The sequence below is a fragment of the Hypanus sabinus genome, chromosome 7, assembly GCF_030144855.1.
Source record: "Hypanus sabinus isolate sHypSab1 chromosome 7, sHypSab1.hap1, whole genome shotgun sequence".
NCBI lineage: Eukaryota > Metazoa > Chordata > Chondrichthyes > Myliobatiformes > Dasyatidae > Hypanus > Hypanus sabinus.
The window spans coordinates 145,441,338-145,469,123 of NC_082712.1; the positions used below are offsets into that span (position 1 = coordinate 145,441,338).

Sequence of the window (27,786 nt, forward strand, 5' to 3'; positions counted from 1 at the left end):
AAACTAAATGGATTCGTCAACCCCCCTCCCCCGCTACCTTTTTTGATTGCTTTTAACATTGATCAGCCAACGTCTATAACCCTCTTCCTTATTGCAGGCCAAAGGATGAAATAAATTCACTTCATGCAGGATTTTGTACAGGGATGAGGTATGAACTTTGTTTCTTGTTATCGCAGCTGACATCGAAGTTAAAAGAATAAACCTTAGCTGTATTTTGTACTTTGACTGTTGGACATCTACTGTATGTTCTGACTGAGGAAATGTATTTCTTCTGAAAGGAGTGTGAAAATGCATTAAATTTTTGTTGAACATACAATATTCCAGTCAAATTGAAACCCTGATTATCAAATCCAGAAATGTTTAACATCCTTTGATTAAACCCAATATTCTCATTCGCAGATTCTTTTGCATCAAACCAATTATTACGTTATTTGATTCTTCAGGGGTGTCAGAAGTTTTCAAAAGCAATTCTTTAATTCTGGTCAGGAATTCAATCCCATGATCCTGTGCTCCCACCCAAAGAAAAAGTGAAGGTTTCTTCTACATCAAACATAAAACAGTGTGGCACAGCAGCAACACCTTCAGTCTGCTAGGCTATGCTAAAGTAATCAAGTTAATGATGCCTAATTACACTAATCACTTCTACCTAAACAAAATCAGGGCAAACTATCAATTTTTTAAATAATTATTTCCTACATCCAACAGGATGAATCAATTAGCTGCAAGAGGTACTACAATAACAATGGAACCCACTGCTAATTCTAGAGATGTCATGCTGATTATAAAGTCAGGGTTTCAAAAACAGAGGAGAAAATAAATCTTTAAAATATAGTTAATAGGAAGTTGCTTACATGTGACATGCACACTTATATGTACATACCTGATATCTTTTGCTGAGATATATACTAGACTAATGAGTAAAATAAGAGAATTTTGTGGGTGATTAATGCATAGATTGTGGGATGAGAAGGCAAAATTAAACTCATCATGCTCCTCAAGGAAGCAAAACTACCTTTCACAATATTACTATTTTTTGGCAAGTCTCATTAATGTGTAATGTTCTTGCACTTACTATTATGTTTTGTTACTCTAAAAATTAATCAAAAGAAAAACAAGGGAGAGCTGGGGATAAATGTGCATAATTTGTTTTTACTTTTAGCAAGTCGCACACGGGGGGGGGGCGTGATAACGTATGCCATTCACATACTTTTACATATAACCCATAATGATTTATTTAAACAAATAAGATTGTTTAGTCAAACAATATTACACAAATATTACTGAAATATTAAATACACAACACTTATTCTGAGGCCTTCATTAAGTAACTTCCTCACAAAATCATACTTACTAAATTATTATAAATATGAATCTTAAAGTGAATATAATGGTGAGCATAGCAAGCTGTATATTCCCTGCTCTTTGAGGATTAAATTGTACTGATTAACGATCTTTTTTAACTGGAGACCTAAAATAGTTCTGACAAAGACTGTTCTGAATAAAGGGTCTCTAAGCTGAAGCTCTAATTCTGTTCTTCTTCCTACAGATATGGCCTGACTTACTGAATATTTCCAGTATTTTCTGTTTTTTAATTTTGTAATGAGGAATGATGGTTTCCTAATGAAATACCCATTGTTGGAGTAATGTTTCGGTAGGTTTCACTTTAAGGCCTGCGATTCTCCAGTTGTCTCAAGAGATTCTTAACTTGAATTTCGTCTGGACAGCTTGTAATATCATATAATTTTTTTTTTTGCTCTCTATGTGCCTTTAATTTACAACCTTTTATGTGGCAACTGTCTTTGCTGTAACTTAGTCAGCAGGCATCCCACACAAGTGATCCTCCACGTGCCAAACACTATCCTCTTCAGATTCTAGTCTAATGATTGCCAAATGAAAGCTATATAATTATCTTACTTTTTCTCAAAACCGTCAGTTTGTTTTCCATATATAATTTTGGCATTCTCTCATGTCATCCTTCCCCCACCTCCCCCACCACTGTCCCCCTCCATGAAAAGCCACACAGCCTGAAGACACAGTCCAATCTTAAAACAAAAATATGACACAAGTTAGAATGAGCAACTACAGACTCCACAATGTTGATTCAAATAACAAACTAAAAAAGTACTCAGAACTGATTTGTGTGTTTTAATTAAAGTGACAAATGACTGCAGGACATTTTTATGATCATTTTCAAAATGTTTACAAAGCATCTTTCAAAAACCATTAAGGGTTTATTGATACCATGATATTAATGGTTAAAAAGACTAAATGGAGTAAAAATAATATCAGAATATATATTGGTATGGCTGTAGCTGTCAGTGTTTCTATGGGAATGGGCCTCCTAATACTTACATACAAACTTGCAGCCTATTTAATTAGAATTCAGTGGTCAGACGGAAATTAGTCAGATTATTAACCCCTGATTAACTTTACTTATGGTTTAATATTAGATATGCTGACTACTTAAAATATTCTCATTATGAAACAGACGTTAAAGCAAACTACTAGAAAATATGTAATTCAAATAAGGAAATCTGCTAAAGCAGTCAGAAATATAAAACAAAAAATGGAATGTTTTGCATTCATTCATAGAACTTAATACACAAGCCTAAAAAGTAACTCAGACAATACTGTTTTTTTTTCCAGCAGGGCCCCGATTGGCCTATGGCAGTCATATATTCCAGCAGCCAATGCAAGCCAATGTCTGCACCTCACAGGGACAACATCTGCTTAATTGTGCTTTAATAGATAATGCCTCTGAATTTATACCAAAATAATACAAGGAACAGCAAGGTTTACTTTTGCAATTGATGTAATTTACATTCCTAGGAGTGAAAGGTTTTTGTGGGTAGACAAGAGGTTACAATCAGACCTGCCAGAATGGTGAAGCAGGCTTGAGGTATTGAATGGTCTCTTCATATGCTTGCTTGTATTTCCATTGCCTTTGTGTTGACCCACACTAAATAAATACTTATAATTCTTCATGAGCCCAGATTAAATTCATACTTTCTAGAATTTAGAAAAATGTGAGGGATTCAATGAAGCACAAAATTTTGAAGATACAGAGAAGGATAAATGTCAAGAGCAAATTTCCTTATTAGGGGAAACTAAAGCTTAAGGAGGAGGGAAGGGAGCATTCAGTCTCGGAATAAAATAGTATACATTTAAGACCAAGACAAGAGGGCTGTGAGTATTTTGAATGCTCTACCCAACAGTGCTGTGGGTGAATCATTACCATACCAGCACACACAAGCCACATATAAGCAGCAAAAGAAACACAATACCTCATGAATTACCCACATGAAATTAGGCACATCCTTCCCCATCTGTGGGGGAGTCTGAAGCTTCTATATTACACTCAGTAGTAAGTCAAAAACCATAAAACCAGAGTGGAAGCAAGACATCCTTGATCCTGTGGGGCCACTATGAAAAGTATATCATGCCAAGGTAGGATTTGGACCATAAAGGTACATAAACTTAAGCAGAAAAGCTAAACTCTCTGATACTGAAAATCCAGATGTAAGTATAATATGCTGTTAATTCTCAACATCAGTGACATAACAATTATAAGATACAAACTCACATTCTTATTTGTAGTTTCCCCATATTATTTATTCTTTAAATAACAAAATACCAAACACAAAAACTAATACAATTAATTATTTTTTACATTTCGAGAAGGCAGAGGGTGATTGTAAATGTCTGCCTCAAGGTCAGTAGCAAGTAATGTACGGTAGGGATCTGTTACGGATGAGAAAAAGGAAGGGTACGTTACTAAGTTTGCAGATGACACTAAGGTGAGCGCTGTTGTGGATAGTGTAAAATTTGTCAAGAGTTACAGTGAGACATTGATAGAGTGCAGAACTGGGCTGAGAAGTGGCAGATAAAGTTCAACCCAGAAAATTGTTAAGTGATTCACTTTGGAAATTCAATTTTGAAGGCAGACTACAGAGTTTATGATAGAATTCTTAGCAGTGTGGATGAACAGAGGGATTTTGGGGTCCACGTCTATAGATCCCTCAAAGTTGCTGTGCAAGTTGATATGGTTGCTAAGGCTTATAGTAGTTGGTCTTCGTTAGTTGGAAGATTTTATTTCAAGAGCTGTGAGGTAATGGTGCAGCTCTATAAACCCCTGGTTAGACCACACTTGGAATATTGTGTTCAATTCTGATCACCTCATTACAGGAAGGAAGTATAGAAGCTTTAGAGAGGGTGCAGAGGAGATTTACCTGGATGCTGCCTGGATTTGAAAGCATGTCTTATGAGGGCTAGAGCTTTTCCTTTGGGAGTGAAGGAGGGTGAGAGGTGATTTGATAGAAGTGTACTAGATGTAAAGAGGCATTGATTGAGTGGACAGCCTCAGAATATTTCCCAGGGTGGAAGTAGTTAACATGAGGGGACATAATTTTAAGATGACTGAAGGAAAGTATGGGGGGAATATACTAAGATAGGTGGCGTTGTGGATAAATGATACTAAGATAGGTGGTGTTGTGGATAATGAAGGAGGTTTTCAAAGCTTGCAGAGAGCTTTAGACCAGTTAGAAGAGTGGGCTGAAAGATGGCAGATGGAGTTTAATGCTGATAAGTGTGAGGTGCTACATTTTGGTAGGAATAATCAAAATAGGACATACATGGTAAATGATAGGGCACTGAGGAAAGCAGTAGAACAGAGTATTCCAGGAATAATGGTGCATAGTTTCCTGAAAGTGGAATCTCATGTGGATAGGGTGGTGAAGAAAGCTTTTGGTATGCTGGCCTTTATAAATCAGAGCATTGAGTATAGGAGTTGGGATGCAATGTTTACATTGTGCAAGACACTGGTGAGGCCAAATTTGGAGTATTGTGTACAGTTCTGGTCACCGAATTATAGGAAAGATGTCAACAAAATAGAGAGAGTACAGAGGAGATTTACTAGAATGTTACCTGGGTTTCAGCACCTAAGTTACAGAGGAAGGTTGAACAAGTTAGGTCTTTATCTTTGGAGCGTAGAAGGTTGAGGGGGGACTTGATAGAGATATTTAAAATTATGGGGGGGGTAGATAGAGTTGACGTGGATAGGGTTTTTCCATTGGGAGTAGGGGAGAATCAAACAAGAGGACACGAGTTGAGAGTTAAGGGGAAAAAGTTTAGGGGTAACACAAGGGGGAAGTTCTTTACTCAGAGAGTGGTAGCTGAGTGGAACAAGCATCCTGTAGAAGTGGTAGAGGCAGGTTCGGTATTGTCATTTTAAAAAAAAATTGGATAGGTATATAGACAGGAAAGGAATGGAGGGTTATGGGGTGAGTGCAGGTAGGTGGGACTAGATGAGAGTAAACGTTCGGCACGGACTAGAAGGGCCGAGATGGCCTGTTTCCGTGCTGTAATTGTTATATGGTTATATGGAGGGAGTCAGAATAAAGTTTTTCTCTGAGAGAGACAGAAGAGGGAAGTGAGAAAGGCAGAGGGGGGAGACAAACAGACAGGGATGAAGAGTGCAATAGAGAGGGGGAGAGAGGAAGAGAGATGGAGGGGAGAGAGAGAGACAGAGGGGGAGAAAGACAGAGAAGGGCAAGTGAGAGAGATGTAGAGGAAGAAAGAGAGTTGGAGAGAAGAGAGATGCAGAGGAAGAGATGGAGAGGAAGAGAGAGATAGAGAGGGGATAGGAGAGAGAGGGGCAGGAAAGAGAGACAGGGAGAAGGTGGGAGTAAGCAGGAGAGAGGAGGGGGGAAGAGTGAGTGAAAGAGGGGAGGAGAAAAGACAGAAAGCAGGAGAGAGAAGGAGAGGGCAAGAGAGGGGAAGAGAAAAAGGGGGAGATATAGAGGGGGGGGAGAGAGATAAATAAGAGACAGAGAAAGGGGAAGGCGGAGGGGGGAAACAATAGGATAAAGCAGAAAGAGGGATGTTATAGACAGAGAGAGAGGTAGGAGATGGGGGGGGGGGTGAAGAGGGCAGAGCATGTAGGAAGCACCTCTCATTCTCACGACTTCAAGATGTTCCAAACTGCATTACATCTTATAAAGTACTTTAGAGGCAAATCTGTAATCTAAAAAATAATGAGCAATCAGTTACAACACAAGGCCCCGAAATGCAATATGTTAATGATTAGGTAACCTGTTGTTTAAGTGCAACATAAACTTTGGTCAGGACACTCTGGAGAATTCCACAGTTTTCTTTAAATAGTCTGGAAATTGGACCCATTTGTGCATGCTTTTATGTGCAAATTGGGCTGGCTGCCACTCCCATGCAAAATTGCACCCTTTGGGAAAATGGCTCAGGCACTTCCTTGTGTGGTTTGCCTTAGTGCAGCTGATGTGTGTCTGGCATGAAATGCGCACCTTAAGATGTCACGGGTCTTGCAGTGCATATTTCCTCCATTACTGGCGGAAAGTGGATCTTTTGTCGATCGCGCAGGGATCACCAAGAGAGAGCAATGGAAGGATCTGCACAGTAATAGCAACAGCCTGCTCACAGTATCTACATCTGTGGTCTTCAACCATCAGCATTATGGATAATGATCAGGAGTGCTTCTTTCATCAATTGCTACCCTATCTGTGCAAATTAATTTTCAGATTGTGCTCTTATTAACACTCTTTCATCCATTTTGCCCTGACAATATAAATGTACAAATATCTTACAAATAAATTCTTCAGGGTCTTGACCCAAAACATGGACTATTCCTAACGCCCACCCTGAACAAATACCACTTGACTCCCTCAATTCCTCCGGTAGCTTGTTCTCCACTCCGTTTTCCAGTGTCTTCAATCTCTTACATCTGGATAAATGGGTTCCTTGTGACCTTCCAAAACATTGACAAACTCAATGTAAAATTATTACATGGTTCCATTCTAGCAGGCCTCTGGGACAACTTTCTGTTAGTAAAAGAAAAAGTTCTGATGGCACCTGTTCTGCTTTTTTTGAGGGGTGGGCCTTACTGACTAGGTCTGCACTTGTCCTTGAGAAGGTGGTGGGAGCCATTAATGTTGAACAATCATTCTAATCATGTTTAGAACAACTTCAAGATTTAGAGCCACCAATAATGAAGGAGCACTTACAACCCTCCCATGTTCCATCAGTTTGCCTCCAATTGAAGACATGGATATTCCACCAATGAATCTAGTTGTAATTGACTGGTTAAGATTCCATACTGTATGGATAACACTGCAGCCCACCTCCAATTACAACTTGCATTCTGCTAACCAAATCAGAACAATAACTGAAGTGACATTTTCTCCAACTCTAGCTTGATAGGGTCACTAACTTGACTGGCCCTCTAAATATTACATCCAAATAATTTCAATAATTTTTTTTACCAATTTTATATGTAATAATTAAATAACCACTCATACTCCTCATCAGAGCCAATGTATGTATTCTGCAGTCAGAAATGTACAGCACAGAAGCACACCCCTCAACTCACTAGATCAATGCTAACCTTTATGGCCACTGATACCATTTGCCCAGACTAGATCCATATCCTTCCATGATTTGCCTATTAAGCATCAAAATACTTCATAAACAAATTACATCTGAGTCGACCACCTCCTCTGCCAAAGAGTTCCAGGTCCTAAACACTCATTTGTATTAAAAAAAATACCTAAAATCCCCTTTAAAGCTTCTTCTTCTCACCTTAAGCCTCTGCCCTTTTGTTTCAAAAATCCCTACCAGGAAATAAGAGAATCTGACCATCTGTCCTATTCGATGATTTTATAGATCACTATCAGGTCACCTCTCAGCCTCCTTTTCTCCAGTGAAACCAATTCCAGATCTCTCCCCATAACTAAAGTCCTCCAATGCGGGCAACATCTGGTGAAGCTCTGTATTTACATGCCAAAGATAGCAATGATGCCAAAGTATCTGTAAAGCTCAATAAATTTTAACCAAAGCATGCAATTTGAGGTTCCAACAAATGTTTTTTTTCATCAATATTAATCATCTCCTTTCTAAAGAAACAGCTCCACAAATCAAATTTGTTGTTATTTCTCCCAGTCTCACAGTACATACCTGGTTCAAATTTGTGCATTTTTCTTCAACATGAAAAAATTATCCTTGTCTAAAGTTAGTTATGTTTGCTCCTTAATGTCATAGAAATACATTTTTCTTGATATATTTTCTACCAATATTCAACCCTTCATGTCACTGCTGACTCTCAGTGCAATCCCATCAATCTAATTACCCATCTGGATACCCTGTAACTAACTCTCTTATTGAGTGTTACTTCTAAGAATCAATATGGCCAATAAGCAAAACAGTTCACATTTGGAGGAAGGGAATTCTATAGTCAGAGGTTATGGTAAATCATTAAAAAATACTTCAGATATGGACCAACCAACTGTTTTAATCTCCATGTTATCAAATGAATTGGATAAGAGGTTACAAGAATGATTTAGAGGGTCTAAGTTCCAAGGAGTAGCCTCTGATTTTATTAAAGAATATTATAAGGAATATGCAGTGTTGACAAATCCACTTTTGGATGAAACCAAAGTCAAGGGCCTTTAATAATCACTTTTAATAATGTGAAATGTAAATGTACCATCATTACTAAGTGGTTAAAATATGGAACTTAATACCATAAGTAATAAGCTCATAAGATAAAAGAAGAGAATTAGACCATTTGGACCATCAAGTCTGCTCTGCCATTTCATCATGGCTGATCCAATTTTCCTCTCAGCCTCACTCCCATGCCTTTTCGTGTATCCCTTCATGCCCTGACCAGTCAAGAATCTATCAACATCTGCCTTAAATATAACATAAAGACTTGGCCTCCACAACTGCCTGTGGCAAAGAATTCCATAGGTTCACCAATCTCTAGCTAAAGAAATTCCTCCTCATCTTCGTTTTAAAAGGACGCCCCTCTATTCTGGAGCTGTGTCCTCTGGTCTTAGATTCTCTCACCATCAGAAACATCCTCTCGACATCTGCTTTATCAAGGCCTTTCACCATTTGATTGGTTTCAATGAGGTCACTCCTTATTCTTCTGAATTCTAGTGAATACAGGTGTGCGCCACTTAACGTCCATTTGGACAATGTCCAATTGCATATATGTCCGTAGTCCCGATCGGAGAATGTGACGCAGTGGATGTAACCAATCTCGTGCATCGTGAGTCCCTTGAGTGTAGTAGCGTTATCTCTCTGTCTAATTTTCTTTTGAAAATATTACCGTAAGGTGCATCATGGCTTCCAAACGCAGCAAAACCACTCCTAGTGATAGCAGCAGCAAGAGGTAAAGGAAAAGTATTGATATGGAAGTGAAACAAAAGGTTATTAAACAATATGAAGGTGGAAAACCAGTGAATGCTATTGCTCGGGATTTAGGCATGTCGCACTCGACAATCACGACGATCCTGAAAAACAAAGAAAAAATTCTCAAAGCTGTTAAAGGACCAGCTTCACTGAAAACTCACGAAAACGCTCACGAAAATGCGAGAGGGACCTATATCGGATATAGAGAAATTGCTAAGTATATAATATGGTGTTCGCTCAACATCCAAATCACATAATGTCCGATTTCACAGAACGTATCGTGGACGTTAAGTGACACATTAATGTACAGGCCCAGAGCCATCAAACGCTCTTCATATGAAAAGCCATTAAATCCTGGAATCATTTTCCTGACCTCCTTTGAACCTGCTCCAGTTTCAGCACATTCTTTCTAAGAAAAGGGGCCCAAAACTGCTCACAATACTCCGTGAGGCCTCACCAGTGCTTTATAAAGTCTCAACATTACATCCTTGTTTTTATATTCTAGTCCTCTTGAAATGAATGCTGACATCATATTTGCCTTCCTCACCACAGACTCGACCTGCAAATTAACCTTTAGGGAATCCTGCACAAGGACTCCCAAGCCCTTTTGCACCTCAGTTTTTTTGTATTTTCTCTCCATTTAGAAAACAGTCAACCCTCTCATTTCCTCTACCAAAGTGCATGACCATACACTTCCAACACTGTATTCCATCTGCTATGTTTTTGCCCATTCTCCTAATCCATCCAAGTCCTTCTGTAGCCTCTTTACTTCACCAAGACTCCTGGCCCTCCACCTACTTTTAATCTTCTGCAAGCCTTGCAACAAAGTCATCAATTCCATCATTCAAATCACTGAGATATAATGTAAAAAGAATTGGTCCCAACACAGACACCTGTGGAACACCACTGGCAGCCAACCAGCAAAGGCTCCCTTTGTTCTCACTCTTTGCCTCCTACCAATTAACTATTGCTTTATTCATACTAGAATTTTTCCTCTAATACCATGGGCTCATAGTTTGTTAAGCAGCCAATGTGTGGCGCCTTGTCAAAGGCCTTCTGAAAATGCAAGAACATAACAACAACTGATTCTCCTTTGTCTATCCTGCTTGTTATTTCTTCAAAGAATACCAACAGATTTGTCAGGCAAGATTTTCCCTCAAAATCATGTTGACTATGGACTATTTTATCATGTGTCTCCAAGTACCCCGAGACGTCTTCCTTACTAATTGACCCCAACATCTTCTTAACCTTCTTAATCTTCTTAGGTTAGACTAACTGGACTGTGGTTTCCTGCCTCTTGCCTCTCTTGAAGAGTGGAGTGACATTTGCAATTTTCCAGTCTCTGGAACCATTTCAGAATCTAGTAACTCTTGAAAGATCATTAATAATGCCTCCACAATCTCTTTAACCACCTCTTACAGAACCCTGGGTTGTGCACCATCTGGTCCTTCAGGCCTTTCAGTTTCCCAAGAACCTTTTCCCTTGTAATGGTAATTTCACACACTTCATGTCACCTGACATTTGGAACTTCCACCATACTGCTAGTATCTTCCACAGTGAGGACTGATGCAAGATACTCATTCAGTACATCTACCATTCCCTGGTCCCCCATTACTACCTCTCCAGCATCGTTTTCCAGCAGTCTGATAACCATTCTTGCCTCTCTTTTACACCTTATGTATCTGAAGAATGTAATAGGTGGGTGAATAACAACAACGTAAGAATTGAAGGAAAAGCTTGATAAATGTGTAAGAAAGAAAAGGATACATGGGGTAAAATGATGAGGGATGAGGCAGAAATACTAAATGGCCTGTTATTATGCCATATATACTTCATAATGACACCTAATTAAAACCCTACAATCTGTTGCTTGATATGATGGCTTCTGTTTTATTAAAGTTTGCACAGAAAATAATACAGGGGGGCAGTTACAGCATAACTCTTTGAATAAAAATGTATCATTTTCAGTTCTATTTTCACTTTCCCAAATTTACTGGTTTTCCTTTATCAAAGTAACACTTTGATCTACAACAGAGCCAAGAATGCTTATATCTGCTTTAGGATTGTTCACATTCTTTATCGTTGGCTCATTTGTTTATTTGGAGTCAACTTGGCTTATGTTGTATATCAAAATGTTACAGACCATTTAAACTAAAACCGTAAATGAAAAGATGAAAACTCATACATTCTTGTTCTAACAATTAAATTAGTAGTTCAGTGACTCACTTTTAACAGTTGATGTGCATTTTATTTGATAGCCCCAAATAGTGAAGTAGAATTTACTTTAAAAACATGAATTTTATTTTCTCCCAAGGTAATCCAAATAGCGCATTAAAATAGTGGAGACTCAACCTATCAGAGTTTTTTATCTCAGCAATATTTTTATTGCTTTTTTAAATCAAGAAAGCATAGTACAAAGGAGGTTTGTGCAGTACAAAACAAATGTACAATTCACATCTATGAAAGAGATGTACCCATAGTACAATCATGCTTTGGTTGCCTCCCTGCCCCAACCTACCCCTCCCAATTCCCATCTCCAAGCCATCATTGCGTTAGCAAAAAGGGTTAAACAGAACCTTTATCCCCACAGAGCTGCATTGGTATAGAGAAGGTGTATTTTCCTCACGCATAAACTGTTATATGTTTACACGTCTGAGTTTGTAGAATTTTACCAGAGAATGCTGAAAGTCAGGGAGTTATGTGCAGAGGAAAGGAAGAAGGGATGAAACTTTAGTTTGGCTGGGAATTCTGAAAATATTCAAGAAAGGGTCCCCACACCTTTTGGAACTTTATGTCCGAATTGAGTTGAATAATGGATCTTCTCAAGGTATAGACTGGACGTGATGTCCCTAAGCCACTAAGCATGGGCAATCTATCAGAGTTTGAATTATGTAGTAAACTTTAAATTGGATCTTTTAAATTTAGTTTTACTTCATAATTATGTTTCCTCTTTAACCAAACTCTTTAGTCTTTCATCTGGCTATTTCACCACTGGTTCTGTCATACATTGAGGTGCTGCTTGCCTCATTCATCTCACAATCCTCACCACCCTTATCAGTTGGAGGGTAACACCTTTATGAATATGTATATTATTAACAGACTGGTTTAATGCTGTTAATGTCCTTTTGAAAAATCTGCTTGAAGAGGAGATGTGGTCTCAAGATGTGGCATCAATCTTTTTGCATTATGCTTACATGCAACTTTGTCTTATAAAACGGGTATAAATTTTCAAACAGAAGAGCTTTTTGAGTAATATGTATAAATCTTCATAAACTGAAGCACAAGTGGCTACACAGTTGCAAGTGTTTTAAAAAATAAATACAAAGTACATGAAATTCTGTCTGGTGTAATTTTCTCTAGCATGATACAAAATGATGTATTAAAGATGCTCAGTGCCAACACTTGTTTATCAGTTCAAATCATCCAGATATGCCTACAAAAGCAATTATGGAAGTTTTTAACAAGGCTAATATGAAATGATTCAGCAATTATTAAGTTCAGTTAGAAACATCATGCAGCTACAGGATATTATAAGCATGATATAAAAAAATCTTATTGTGACATTAATTGCATGTTATAAAGAACATTAGCCATCTCTGTTGCAGCAGATAGTAGTATTCAAAACTTCTACCTCTGTAAATAAAAGTTAAGAGAAGTGCAAAGTTCACAGTAAATGTATTACCATGTCATCATATACCATCCTGAGATTCAAAATAATAAATAGATATAGATAGATATGATAGATAAGATAAATAGATAAACAAACAAGCAATAAATATCAAGAACATGAGATAAAAAGTCCTTGAAAATAAGTCCACAGGCAGCTGGGTAAACTATTGATGCTAACTTTCAAAAACTAATTCTGGTTACAAGGAAAACACGAACAGCAGATCTGTTCAACTTGATTTCAGGAACAAGTCAGAAACCCTTCTGACAGAAGTTCCAATCCAAGGTGGACAAAAAATAAATAAAAGAAACAGCATTCCCTTTTTTTTCTTTTCAGGTTGTTAATTTAAATTTCAGAAGCAACATAAATCAATCATGAACCTTTTGAACAGAATCCAACAGATGCACAATGTTCAAAGCAGCTGCTGTGCAAAATAATTTGAAGTGGAAGGGGCCTATAATTTTCCAGGTATCATAAACAGAAAAAAAATCTTCATCTGTATGCACTTCTGCTGCTGCGGTGTATAGAAATTACACAAATTCAACCCACTGGACAAAGCAAAAAGTTCTGGACCAATAATTATTTGCTCTTGTGCTAAATACTGATTACTACAATTCCTGCGAAATATCTTAATTATGTAATACCTTTAACATATTAAAACAGTGATTATTGGAATATATCTTTATAAACCTGAATGTTAATCCTTAAATGTATTTTCTATTTTAAATAAACCTATAAATTCAGGTCTAACTTACCTTTCAAAATAATGAAACTTCATAATAATGCTGTGACAACTAGTTCATTTGTGAAAAGGGGAAAAGCAGCAAGCAAAGGTGCTAAGTAATACTTCATGTGTCATGCATGACAAGAAAAAGATGCAAAAGAAGCAAGGCACACCTTAATGAAATATATTTCTCCACCTGAGAGGAGCTCATGGTCTCCTTTATCATAAAGATGGGAACTTTTCCTCTTGTCCACCGAGTCAAAATTTTTCCTGCCCTGGACTGGAATTTGTATAATTTCTACTTTCTTCCTCAACTCCCAATATATCTTCTTGGCCATGACACCCATCATTTCAATTAATTCTATCCCAGTAAACTGATGATTATACAACTTCATCTCCTGGACTCCATTCATTACATCCTTAGGATAGTATCCCTTTGCTGTCAAAATAGCCATAAGCACACCTTTCTCAAAATTTCACCCCCATACCTTACTGTTTTTGTGATTTAGCACCCTGCCTCTGAAGTTTCTTTTTTATTCATTTTCAGGATCTGGAAATCACCAGCAAGCCAAGTATTTTGTAATCCATTCCTAATTGTCTTCATCAAAACATTCCACAGTGCCTCAAGATGATGCGCAGCTCGAAGGATAACCCGCAGGTTGTGAAGACCCATGCATCTGTTGCCCTTGTCCCTCTTAGCAGTAGAGATAGTGGGCTAGGAAATGCTGCTGAAGTAGAAAGGACTACTCGCTGTACTGCATCTTGTAGATGCCCGTGCTACAGCCACACTGTGCTGGTAGTGGATAAAATCAATGATAAAGGCAGCAAATACATTCCCACCAACGTTTGCTCGATTGTCCGGAGTTGCACTGAATTTCCTGAGAACCCATTCAGGCAACTGTAGAATATTCTATCACACAGCTTCCATTTGTTGCAGATGATGAAAAGACATTGGAGTGTCAGGAAGGAAAGACTGGCACTGCAGGACACTCCTGACTCCCACCAACTCTTGCAGCTGTGGCATTTATGTGAGTTGTCTAGTTAGTTTTGGTTCAATAATTTCTAGGATATTGACAGAGTATAGTCTGAAAAATTTCAACTATAGATTTCCCTCCTCTCCATATACTATTAATTCTGATGACCATCTGTCATTTGCAGGATGTCTCAAGCAACTCTAAAATTCTATTTTTATATCAATGACAGTAAGTGTGACTTCAACACCACCTCTCTCTTGTGAGCTGCTTGTCATTCGATCCTTGGTGAAGTGAAATCTCAAATTGAAGAACAGAGGGAGTGGAGATGCATTATCTTTGTACTCAGCCCTCTCCCCTTTCACAAACTCCTTTTGATAGCCTTTGTTAGACCAGACCAGACCTTTGTAACATTAGTAAAGCATATGACTCTTTTGGTTCAGTCTATGTGTGCTTCAGCAAAAGTTACCGAATATCATTCACAATCTTATTTATTATTTTTAAGTGTGTTTTTTCATTTTATTGAGATACAACACAGAATAGGCCTTCCCAGCACTTCAAGCAGAGTCATCAGTGGCCCCCAATTTAACCCTAGCCTAATTATGGGACAATTTACCAATTAACCTACCAACCAATATGGCTTTGGACTGTGGGAGAAAACCAGAGCACCCAGAGGAAACCCATGCAGTCATAGGGAGAACGTACAAACTCCTTAACAGGCAGCAGTGGGAATTGAATGAGGGTTGCTGGTACTGTAAAGTGTTGTGCTAACCACGACCCTACCGTGCTGCCCGAATTATGGGTTGTGGGTCAACATTTAATTTGGAAGATAGAACAGAAAACAATACAGCTCAGAAACATCTCTTCAGCACACAATGTTGTGCCAAACTAACTACAGGTGACCCCCCCCCCCACCCTTTACAAAGGTAAAGCGTTCCTATGAAACCTTTCTTAAGCTGAAATGGTGTAAAGTGAAGAACCATTAATTTACATGGGAAAAGTTTTTGTAAAAGCGAAAATCCTCTTTGTAATGCAAGAACAGATTACTAATGTAGGTATTTTATAAAAGCAAAGTGGCGTAAAGCGAACATTCGTAAAGTGGGGGACACCTGTGCATTAAACTGGCTGTACAATGTCCTCATCATCCCTTTTCCTGTATACTAATGTATTTATCTAAGAGCTCCTTGAACACATTTATTGCATTTGCCTCCACCAACCTAGACAACACATTCCAGTCACCCATCAATCACCCTGTATAAAAAAAAACTTGCGTTGCACATCTCCTTTGAACATATACTCTCTTACCTTAAATGCAAGCCCTCCAGTATTAAACATTTCAACCCTGTGAAAAAGATACCAGATGTCTTTGTATGCCTCTTTTAAACTTCTATCAGTTCTCCCCTTAGCTTTTGGCACTCCAGAGGAAACAACCCAAGTGTCTCCAACTTCTTATAGCAGATTCCCTGTATTATGTTCAATAGAACATCTTCTGCAACTCCCTAAAGTCTCAATATCTTCCCTATATTGTAGTGACCACAACTGAATACAATACTCCAGAGGTGGCCTAACTAGAATTTTATAAAGCTGCGACATAACGTCCCCACTCTTAAACTCAAGCAAGCTGCATGTTTTCTTTACCACCTTATCAACCAGTGTAACAACTTACTTGTTGGTATGGATCCCTGTAAAAATCACTAGTCATGGACCTTCAGCCGGAATAAATCCTATTGACTATGACCCTCGGTCATGAATGGACAAACAAATTCTGAATCCAAACAGCCAATTCAATGTGGATCCCATGCATCTTAATCTTCTGGACAGAACTCCCATGAGGGACCTTGTCAAACACCTTACTAAAATCTATGTAGACAATATCCACAGCTGGATCTTCATCACTCACTTTCAACACCTCGACAATAAACTCAGTAAAGTTAGTAAGGCGTGACAGGCACTGCAAAAAGCTATGCAAAATGTCCCATATTAGACCATAGATATCCAAATGCTCTTGAATCCTATCTGTAAGAATCCTCTCCAGTAAGTTTCCTAAATGATGTAAGACTCACTGGTTTATAACTTCCAGGATTATCCTTGTTTTCCTTCCTGAATAATGGAACAACATAAGCTGCTCGCCAATGCTCTTGAACCACGCCTATGGCCAAAGAGGACATTAAGATATTCATCAAGACCCAGCAGTTTCTCAGTAACCTGGGGTGTATCCCAGCAGACTCTGGGAACCTATCCATCTTAATGTTCTTAAAGAGATGCTTCTTCCTATCTCTTTCTTCAGATCAAAATGTCTTGGCAAATTAGCACACTCCCCACTGTTGTCACTATCCCCCATGTCCTTTTCATTGCTAAATACAATGACAAAGTACTCATTTAGAATCTCACCCACATACTCTACTTCAAAGCACATCTCCTTTATCCTTAGTGACCCTGTACGCCCTCTAGTTATCCTCTTGCTCTTTATGAAATATATAGATTGCTTGGGATTCTCTGTAATCCTACTTGCCAGCAACTTTTCATGGCCCCTCTTGGCTTTCCAAGTTCCCTTGAGTTCTTTTCTGACCTCCTTATAATACTCAAGGGCACTGTTTGATTTTAGCTTCCTAAACCTTCCTTTTACTTAATTAAGTTCACTTCCTCTTTAAACGTCCAAGATTACCTGACCTTATCATCTTTGCCCATCTGTCCTGTACTCTGTGTAGCTGGGTTTTAAACACCCTCCAAAAATCAGATATGGACTTGCTCCAAAACAGTTGTATCTAACTAACTCTCCCTAGTTCTGGCTTAATAGGTCCATACTTATCTGTATCCTTATCTTACAACCTCAGAAGTTGTCATCACTGTTTCCTAACTTTTCTTCCACTGAAAAGTCAGTCACCTTGTTAGGATCCACTATAGCCCCTTCTCTTGTTGGGTCTATCAACATATTTATTTAAGAAACCCCTCTGCATGCATGTATCAAATTCTGCTCCATCAAAGCCTCTTGCAATACAGAGATCTTAGTTTATTTTAGGGAAGTTAAAGTCACCCATAACAAAAAAACCTGGTTGTTTTTACACCTCCCCTAATTCTCCTGCGTATCTGTTCCTTAATATCCAGGTGGCCATTATAATATAATCCCATCAGAGTGAACGTACCTTTTTTTTTATTTTTTGAGTTCTACTTACATACGTACATACACTCGGTGGATGAGCCCTCCATTATGTCCCCTATGAGCACAGTTGTGATATAAACTGTGCTTTTGTAGGGGACCAATATACTTGCAGGGAGGTTTGCTAGTGTTATTGGGGAGGGTTTAAACTAGATTTGCAGGGGGAAGAGTGCCAGAGTAGATAGTGGAACAGGGATAAAAATAAATAATGTTAGTAGTTCATGCAAAGTCACAAATAGTAAGGTTGTGTGTGGTGGTAATAATCTTCTGAGGTGTCTATATTTCAATGCAAGGAGTATTGCGGGGAAGGCTGACGAGCTGAAGGCCTGGATTGACACATGGAATTATGACATCATAGCCATTACTGAAACTTGGCTACAGGAGGGGCAGGACTGGCAGCTCAATGTTCCAGGGTTCCAATGTTTCAGACGTGATAGAAGCAGAGGGATGAAGGGTGGGGGGGGGTGGCATTGCTAGTTAGGGAAAATATTACAGCAGTGCTTTGGCAGGACAGATTAGAGGACTTGTCTACTGAGGCCATTTGGGTGGAGCTGACAAAAAGGAAAGGTATGACCACATTAATAGGGTTGTATTATAGACCAGCCAATAGTCAGTGAGAATTGGAGGAGCAAATCTGCAGAGACATAACAGACAACTGCAGGAGACAGAAAGTTGTGATTGTAGGGTATTTTAATTTTCCACACATTGGTTGGGACTCCCATACTGTTAAAGGTCTAGATGGGTTAGAGTTTGTAAAATGAGTTAGGGCAGGTGACTGAAGTGTGTGCAGGACAACACTTTGGTTCCCATGATCATAACGCCTTTAGTTTCGACTTGATCATGGATAAAGATAGATCTGGTCCTCGGTTTGAAGTCCTAAACTGGAAAAAGGCTAAATTTGAAGAAATGAGAAAGGATCTAAAAAGCGTAGATTGGGACAGGTTGTTCTCTGGCAAGGAAGTAATTGGTAAGTGGGAGGCCTTCAAAGGAGAAATTTTGAGAGTGTAGAGTTTCTATGTTCCTGTCAGGGCTAAAGGTAAAATGAACAAGAATAAGGAACCTTGGTTCTCGAGGGAGAATGCAACTCTGATAAAGAAGAAGAGAGAGATGTATAACATGTATAGGCAACAGGGAGGAAACAAGATGCTTGAGGAGTATAAAAAGAGTAAGAAAATACTTAAGAAAGAAATCAGGAGGGCTAAAAGAAGACATGAGGTTGCTTTGACAGTCAGGGTGAAGGATAATCCTAAGAGCTTCTACAGGTACATTAAGAGCAAAAGGATAGTAAGGGATAAAATTGGTCTCTTGAAGATCGGAGGGGTCGGCTATGTATGGAACCAAAAGAAATGGGAGAGATATTAAATGGGTTTTTTGCATCTGTATTTACTAAGGAAACTGGAATGGAGGCAAACAAGTAGGGAAGTCATGGAACTTATACAGATTTAAGAGGAGGAAGTGCTTGCAGTCTTGAGGCAAATCAGAGTAGATAAATCCCCAGGACCTGACAGGGTATTCCCTCGGACCTTGAAGAAGAATAGTGTTGAAATTGCAGGGGCTCTGGCAGAAATATTTCGAATGTCAATATCCAAAGGTCAGGTGCCGGAGGATTGGAGGATAGTTCATGTAGTTCTGTTGTTTAAAAAAGGCTCAAAAAGTAAGCTGGGAAATTATAGGCCGGTAAGTACGACATTGGTAGTAGGTAAATTACTGGAAGGAATAGTAAGAGATAGGATCTACAAGTATTTGGATAGGCAGTGACTTATTAGAAAAAGTCAGCATGGCTTTGTGCGTGGTAGGTCATATTTAACCAATCTATTAGAGTTTTTCAAGTTAGTTACCAGGAAAGTGGATGAAGGGAAGGCAGTAAATGTTGTATACATGGACTTCAGTAAGGCCTTTGACAAGGTCCTGCATTTGGAGGTTAGTCAGTCACTAGGTATACATGAAGAGGTAGTAAATTGGATTAGACATTGGCTCAATGGAAGAAGCCAGAGAGTGGTAGTGGAGGATTGCTACTCTGAGTGGAGGCCTGTGACTAGTGGTGTACCACAGGGATCAGTGCTGGGTCCATTGTTATTTGTCATCTATATCAATGATCTGGATGACAATGTGGCAAATTTGCTGATGACACAAAGATTGGAGGTGTAGTGGACAGTGAGGAAGGTTTTCAAAGCTTGCAGAGGGATTTGGACCAGTTAGAGGAATGGGCTGAAAAATGGCAGATGGAGTTTAATGCAGACAAGTGTGAGGTATTGCACTTCGGAAGGCCAAACCAAGGTAGAACATACAAGGTAAGCAGTAGGGCACTGAGGAGTGCAGTAGAACAGAGGGATATTGGAGTACAGATACATAAGTCCCTAAAAGTGGCGTCACAGGTGGATAGGGTCGTAAAGAAAGCTTTTGGTACATTGGCCTTTATATATCAAAGTACTGAGTATAAGAGTTGGAATGTAATGGTGAGCTTGTATAAGACATTGGTGGGACCAAATTTGGAGTATTGTGTCCAGTTTCAGTCACCTAATTACAGGAAGGATATTAATAAGGTTGAAAGAATGCAGAGAAGGTTTACAAGGATGTTGCCGGGACTTGAGAAACTGAGTTACAGAGAAAGGTTGAATAGGTTAGGATTTTATTCCCTGGAGCATAGGAGAATGAGGGGTGATTTGATAGATGTGTATAACATTATGGTGGATATCGATAGAGTGAATGCAAGCAGGCTTTTTCCACTGAGGCGAGGGGAGAAAAAAAACAGGGGTCATGGGTTAAGGGTGAAGGGGGAAAAGTTTAAAGGGAACATTAGGGGGGCTTCTTCACGCAGAGAGTGGTGGGAGTGTGGAATGAGCTGCCAGATGAATGTGGGCTCACTTTTGACATTTAGGAAAAACTTGGACAGGTATATGGATGAGATGGGTTTGGAGGGATATGGCCCAGGGGCAGGTCAATGGGACTAGGCAGAAAAATGGTTCGGCACAGCCAAGAAGGGCCAAAAGGCCTGTTTCTGTGCTGTAATGTTCTATGGTTCTAAGGTGCATGGGAAGATGAAAGGTCTGAAAGTAATAAGTCACCTAGACCAGATGGAATGCACCCCAGGGTTCTGAAAGAGGTAACTGAAGAGATTGTAGAGGCATTAGTAATAATCTTTCAAGAATCACTAGATTCTGGGATGGTTCTGGCAGACTGGAAAATTACAAATATCACACTACTCTTTAAGAAGTGAGGGAGGCAGAAGAAAGGAAATTATAGGCCAGTTAGCCTGATCTCAGTAGTTGGGAAGATGTTAGAGTCCATTATTAAGGATGAGGTTTCAGAGTACTTCGAAGCAAATGATAAAATAGACTGAAGTTACCATGGATTCCTTAAGGGGAAATCTTGCTTAACAAATCTGTTGGAATTCTTTCAGGAAATAACAGGCAAGAGATAGCCAAAGGACAGACAGCAGATGTTGTATTTTCAGAAGGCCTTTCACAAAATGCCACACTTAACAAGATAAGAGACCATGATATTGCAGGAAATATACTATCATGTATAGAAGATTGGCAGACTGGCAGGAGACAAAGAATAGGAAGAAGGGGGCCTTTTCTAGTTGGCTGCTCGTGACTAGTAGTATTCCACAGAGGTCAGAGTTGGGGCCGCTTCTTTTTATGTTGTATGTCAATGTTTTGGATGACAGAATTGATGGCTTTACGGACAAGTTTGTCGACAATAAAAAGATAGGTGGAAGGGGCAAATAGTGTTGAGGAAGCAGAACAATGTAGACGGTGAGTTCTTAACCTTCTTTTACGCCATGGACCAATACCATTAAGCAAGGTGTCCATAGACCCAGGTTGGGAACCCCTGACTTAAGGCAGATTGGGAGAATGGGCAAAGAAGTGGTAAATGGAATATAGTGTAGGGAAGAATGTAGTCATGCATTTTGGTAGATGAAATAAAGACAGAGACTATTTTCTAAACAGGGAGAAAAAATTCAAAAATCAGAGGTGTAAATGGACCTGACAGTCGTTGTCCAGGATTCCTTAAAGGTTACCTTACAGGTTGAGTCAGTGGTAAGGAAGGTAAATGTGATGTTAATATTTATTTCAAGAGGACTGGAATACAAGAGTAAGGATGTAATGCTAAGGCTTAATAAGGAATTGGTCAGGCCATACCAGAGTACTGTGAGCAGTTATGTTCCCCTTATCTAAAGATTTGGTGGCATTGGAAAGGATCCAGAGGAGGCTCACTGAAATGATTCTAGGAATGAACAGGTTAACATCTGTGGAGTGGTAATAGCTATGGGGCTGTACTTGCTGGAGCTTAGAAGAATGAAAGTATATCTCATTGAAAGGTCTGGATAGAGTAGATATAGGGAAGATATTTCCTATAGTGGTTGAGTCTAGGACAAGAGGCTGTAGTCTCAGACTAGAAGGTCATCCACTTAGAACAGAGATGAATTTCTTTAGCCAGAAGGAAGTGAATGTGTGGAATTCATTGCCACAGGCAGCTGTGGAGGCCAAGTCATTGAGTATATTTAAAGTGGAGGTTGATAGGTTATAGAGAGAAGGCAGGAGAATGAGGGTTGAGAGGAATAATAAATCAGCCATGATGGAATGGCAGACTTGATGAGCTGAATGGACTAATTCTGCTCCAGCATCGTATGGTATTATGTCTACCTTTCTCTCAAACCCTCCATTTTCTGCGCTAGTGCTCTGATTCCCAACCTCCTGCCAGTTTTCCCAACCCCGCCCCTGCACACTCCCTCAACCTGGCTCTACCTGCCTGTCATCTTGCACACTTCCTCAGTCTATTTGTGACTTGAAATGACGTAAAGGCTTTGGGGAGACTGAAAGCAAGTCATCCAAAAGTAAGTAGCCTTTGACCATTTTCTGGAAACCACAATATTTGTCCATTTAAGATAGTGGTTACTGCTGATCACCAGGATATTTATACTGAAGGACTGACTTTCAGTGACATTGTTGTTGCCATGTGTAGATGAGTTGATTCTCTCTCAGCAAAAATTGCTTTTATTGGGGGTGAAAATTATTCTTTTTTTACCAGTCCTCATTTGAATGCTATCTTGGTCTTACTGTTTACAGGTAAAAGCTGTATGGATTTCTGCATTATTGTAAATGGAATTGAATAATTAGCAAACATTTTGTCTTCTGAAATTCTTACATGATCTCACTGATGACACAACTGTGGATGGCTGTCTCTAGAAACTATCCTGAAAGACATCTAGAGTGATGAATTGGAGTAGAAATGACTAACTTCTAACAAGCACAACCATCTTCCAATGGTATTATTCCCCAGCAAGTAGAAAGGTTTTCTCTGATTTCCATGGACCTCACTTTAACCAGGGCTTATTCCCACACATCTTTCTCTAGAAATCAACTGTTTTACACATTTGGACCAAATCTGTTTGAGCCTGAAGCAGTGTGCTCCTTGCAGTGTTATGTTGTTGCTTTGCCCATTTGGTATTTCATTCTTTGATGCACCTGTTGCTGATCCTGACATGTCTTTCTGCATTCTCTAATAAACAGTGGTGGTAATGCGATAAACATACATGAGTTTACAGACATGGAAGAATGCATTTCTGCTGCTACTTCATGGATGCCCAAATCTGAGATGATAAACTGGTTCCCAAAAAAATCCCATTATGCATGATGTAAATGCCACAGCATATGAAGGAGGGTGCCCTTGGTTTGAACACGCCTACCTATCTTATGGTAGACAGATCATCTGCATAAGGAAGCTAAGTGAGGACCAGGACAGTTTGGTTTACTTCTCATGTTGTTCTCTCATCACCTACTGGCAACCCACCACAGCAGCTCTATTCTTCAGAATGCAGCCAGTTCAGTGGTGCTATCAAACCGTTCTTAGTAGTGAACAATGAAATTCCCACCGAAAATACATTGTGTTCTTGCTGCTTCAGAATAAGAATCAGGTTTAGTATCACCAGCATAGTATCCGCAAATTTAGTAGCCCGAAATTTGTTGTATTTGCAGTAGCAGTGCTTGCAATATATAATAATAAAAAAAGTTCACGCGCTCCTTCCAAATGTTGGTCAACAGTAACAAGTTATGATCGAACAGTTGAGTGAGGGTGGTAAGCAGTAACGAAAAGAGTTTCTTGCACGTATTAAAGCCATTACGTCTAAAATCAACATTAAGGACTCCCAGTGCCACCCCTTCCAAACTCCATATCATTAAAAACACATTCTACCAATGATTCAGGATGGAGTCAGGGATTAAGACAAAGAAATGTGAGACATCGGCTAAAATAAATAATTTTGCCACTATGATAGTGTCAGCCTGCTGCCCAACTCCCAACTTAGAGCCTTTCTCCAGAAGTTTGTTCACATAATTTTTACTGGGTGAACAGCAACACTATTGTGTGTGAATCCAGTGCCCACATTCATGTCGAATGATCCATCAGTTTAATTATTATGATTCAAAGTCGTAGTTTTTCATATAACTTGACTATCTCAGAGGGCAGTCGATAATCAACCATACTAGCGGGTTTAGGGTCACATATCTGCCAGACCAATGAAGGGCATTAAATTTCCATTCACAAGAAACATGAATGAACCATATGGCTGTTTATAATAGTCTAGAAACTGCATGCTGACCATTGCTGCTTCCAGCTTTCTTTTCTCTTCCCAAAGCCAATCTAATTGTCACTGTCCAACTGAGATTATCTTGCTGGGCACAAAATGGAGAAACAATCATGGAATCTACCTGGAGTCAGTAAGTTTGCTCAGTAAGTTCACCATGCCATTTTGGTCTCTTTAAATTCAGTAATAATTCATTACATAATCAGAAAACTAACATGTTTGCATTGTTCCATTGCCCACATGGAATTATGCATTGATAATTGAAGTTTTCATTATTACATGACCACTCAGTACAATTAAATGAGAAAAAAATGTCTATTCATCCTTGTAATGTGGATAGTCACTTTAAAAAGAAATATATCATTTTAAAAGCCTAACGTGCTCTAGTTTTGAAACAGTCTCATCTACAAATGAGGCAATTCTGTAATACCTCCCAGTATTACCAAACTATGACAAAAGAGAAGCTTGCTATAGACAGATGTGAGTAAAATGATCGCCAAAAACATACCAATTATTCAATTTTAAGTATTAATACACAGAAAGTAAGCTTTTTCAAAAGTTGGACTAAGTTACAAACAGAGTACTTAAGTCTCTAGATCACACATATATATTCAGAACATAGCCAAATCCTCCTCAAATGAATAAATTTATATCTTCCTAGTACAATAGTTTAGATCATTTGGCATATCACTGCATATACATCCAATAACGTTTAGAATACCAATTCTATAATTTATTATTCCATATTTCCTAATTGTAAATGTTAAACAAATGCATGTTTAGATTTTAAAGATGAACAATAGTTTAAAAATTAGATAATTGGAACTGATCATTGCATATTTTTCAGTCCGATGCATCTTAAGTTGCAATGCATTGAAATTTAAAGAGAATGCCTTAACTGGTATTTCAAGTTAATCAAACCCATCCTTTAAAATGAACACACTCATTGGAGACAAAAAGTTTAGAAAGGAATTGCACTGCACTTTGTTGTATCAAAAATTACATGAAAAACTGGGTTTAAACGGAAAAGCCTGGATCGGGGGAGCTCAGCGCAAGTAATTAGTAAATATTTTTATTTTCTCTAGGAGCTCTCTGGGCATGAATTCCCATTCTTGGTACATTTTTATTAAGAATTGTTTACTTCCCCTGAGTTTTCCCATTCCAATTTTTCAGTGTTTAGTTTCAACGTGTTCACTACACGCATGTAAAAAAAAGTTCACATTTCGTGGAAAAACTGTGAGCTTATCTTTAGCTTCTGTCCACTGAAGATTGTTCATTAACTATCCCGATTCGCTAACAGTTTGAAACTCACTACTTCTTGAAATTGTACAGATGTCATTTTCCAGAACAGAAATATCGCACTATAAATACATTCAGACATACACAGACATTAAATAAAGGAGTTAATCGTACTAAACCAAGTAAAATGCCAGCAATCGCACATACAAATTCCACTCTTGTGAAGACTTGGTGCTTGCTCCATTATACGTTGCAAATACTAATTTTACATCGGTCGCGAGATACATTTTGACAAACTTTTCAGAACACTACCAGGTGACACCCGACACGTCTTGAACGCCTGTATCCGCGGCCTTAGAATAATTTATGTTTTCATAGAAGCTTTTTTGCAAATGTAACCTACTTCAATTTAACCAAAACACAGTTTAGCATTTACTACTCAAGCTCTATAGTGTTACTAAAATCTACTTCAGACCAACTGTGAATATGTAATCAGAAGGATTTCGATCTTTCACGCATTTTGAAGAAAAAATAACTCGCTTTACAGTGATAGCAGTCTGGAAACTTTTTTTGCGTTGCCACACAACACTTGGAAGCAGTTGATTTCCCTAAAACTTGCAACTACTACAAATAGAAATGCAATGAAACAATGCAGAGCCCCCGGTAAGATCAGAGATAACAACACCCAGTTGGACAACAGACACGCAACCCACACCTACCTGTTGCAATCAGACAGTGGCGAAAGGCGATCAGCGTCAGTAATAGAGTCTCCATTTGTAGTTGGAAAAAGAAGTGAAAGTGCTTCACTCGGGCCACATAGTTACAATGTTCCACCGCACACAAGATCGCCTTCGCTCGCTATCCTGTCGCCAGCTCTGTCCCCGCTGGACAACTTTTCCCTCCCTCCCCCCAACCACTACCGAACTCGCCAACGGAAGCCCAGCCACTCGTTCTGATTGACAGCACTCCTTAGCCAATCACCCGATGAGCCCTGCACGCTTGCCCTTTCATGCTGCGAAATCACTGACTCCCATCCGGCCAGTAGCGAGCGAGAGAAGGCGGGACGTTCTCGGCTCCCTGTCCTCCCTCCTCTCCAAACAGAAGTTCGGCTGACCTGAAGAATGTGTCCATTTGGCTCTTTGCCATAGGATCGTCTGAAAGAGTGTCGCTAAAGTAGAGCGAACGATTGCGCTCACGTTACATTACAAGTAGTTTTATACTTCTTCTCATATGATCAGTTTGCAGACGCGCGTTGAAAATCAATTATGCCCCGGGAAAGAAAAGCATTTCCACAAGTGTTTTTGAACAAGTAGGTGCTCAACGATCGAAAACAAGAAAAACCTCTCTGACGTGAATGTTTCCGCCTGTAACTTCTCCTAGATAGTAAAGATAGGGATACGAGCCAGGCATTTTGCATTTTGCATTTTGTTGCAAAAAAATTAGCTAAATACTTCAACGTTCGCCTGAAAACACATGGGAAAAAATACTGCCACCAGTTGGTGTCAAGGCAAACAGCAAATTATCTTTGTTCAACTATGATGGGCAACTCGCACCTTCACGAAATCTGGCCAATTGAAACTTTGAAAATATATCGCACTTACGACTATTTTTCTTTGTTTAAATACTCCAGAAATGTTTCATCCAAAATTTCGTACCCAAGCAGCTTTTACCAACGTGTGGATGTAGAGCTGCCCAATTGAAACCAAACGACCACAACCGTGTCGCTGCATACGTTCAATTGTACATGTACTAATTTCTTGCTTCATTTGCTATTTCACCTGGGGAAAGAGATATTTGTATGTGACTTATGAAAAATCAGAAATAAATGTCCGCAACTTCATTTTAGCTTACATATAGTAACTAGATGTTCATCTGGACACCCTTCTACCAGGTGATTTTTAACTCGGAAATGTTGAACAATATTTTATTTTGTCCGTTTTAATTCACCTGATCCATTTTCTTTCATTAAAACTAGGGTTTTGTTGGTGTTCCGCTGTCCGGCAGCATTTCGCAACAGTAATGTGGAAGTGTGACTCAGATGGAGCAGTTAGTTATTCTCTCCAGGGAAATTATTTAAAACAATTATCTGTTTTGCTCTGTTTGACTCTATGACTTCTTACTACATGATGTGAACATCAATATGTTTCATTCAACTTTTTGCTCACCAGAGAAAGTAACTCAACTCCAGTCAGCCTCTCCCTGGCTAAAATTAGGAACCTG

General features: G+C 39.0%; 1 protein-coding gene across 2 annotated transcripts in view; it reads right to left on the minus strand.

Moving 5' to 3' along the window:
- LOC132397298 (low-density lipoprotein receptor-related protein 5-like) overlaps window positions 1-26,493 on the minus strand; it is a 235,999-nt gene extending 209,506 nt beyond the window's left edge. For both annotated transcript variants that reach the window (XM_059975886.1, XM_059975885.1), the window contains exon 1: window positions 26,286-26,493. In XM_059975886.1, the coding sequence (XP_059831869.1) occupies window positions 26,286-26,340 (55 nt within the window). In that variant the 5' untranslated portion in view covers window positions 26,341-26,493. The remainder of the gene's footprint in view (window positions 1-26,285) is intronic.
- Between the last annotated feature and the right edge of the window lie 1,293 nt (window positions 26,494-27,786).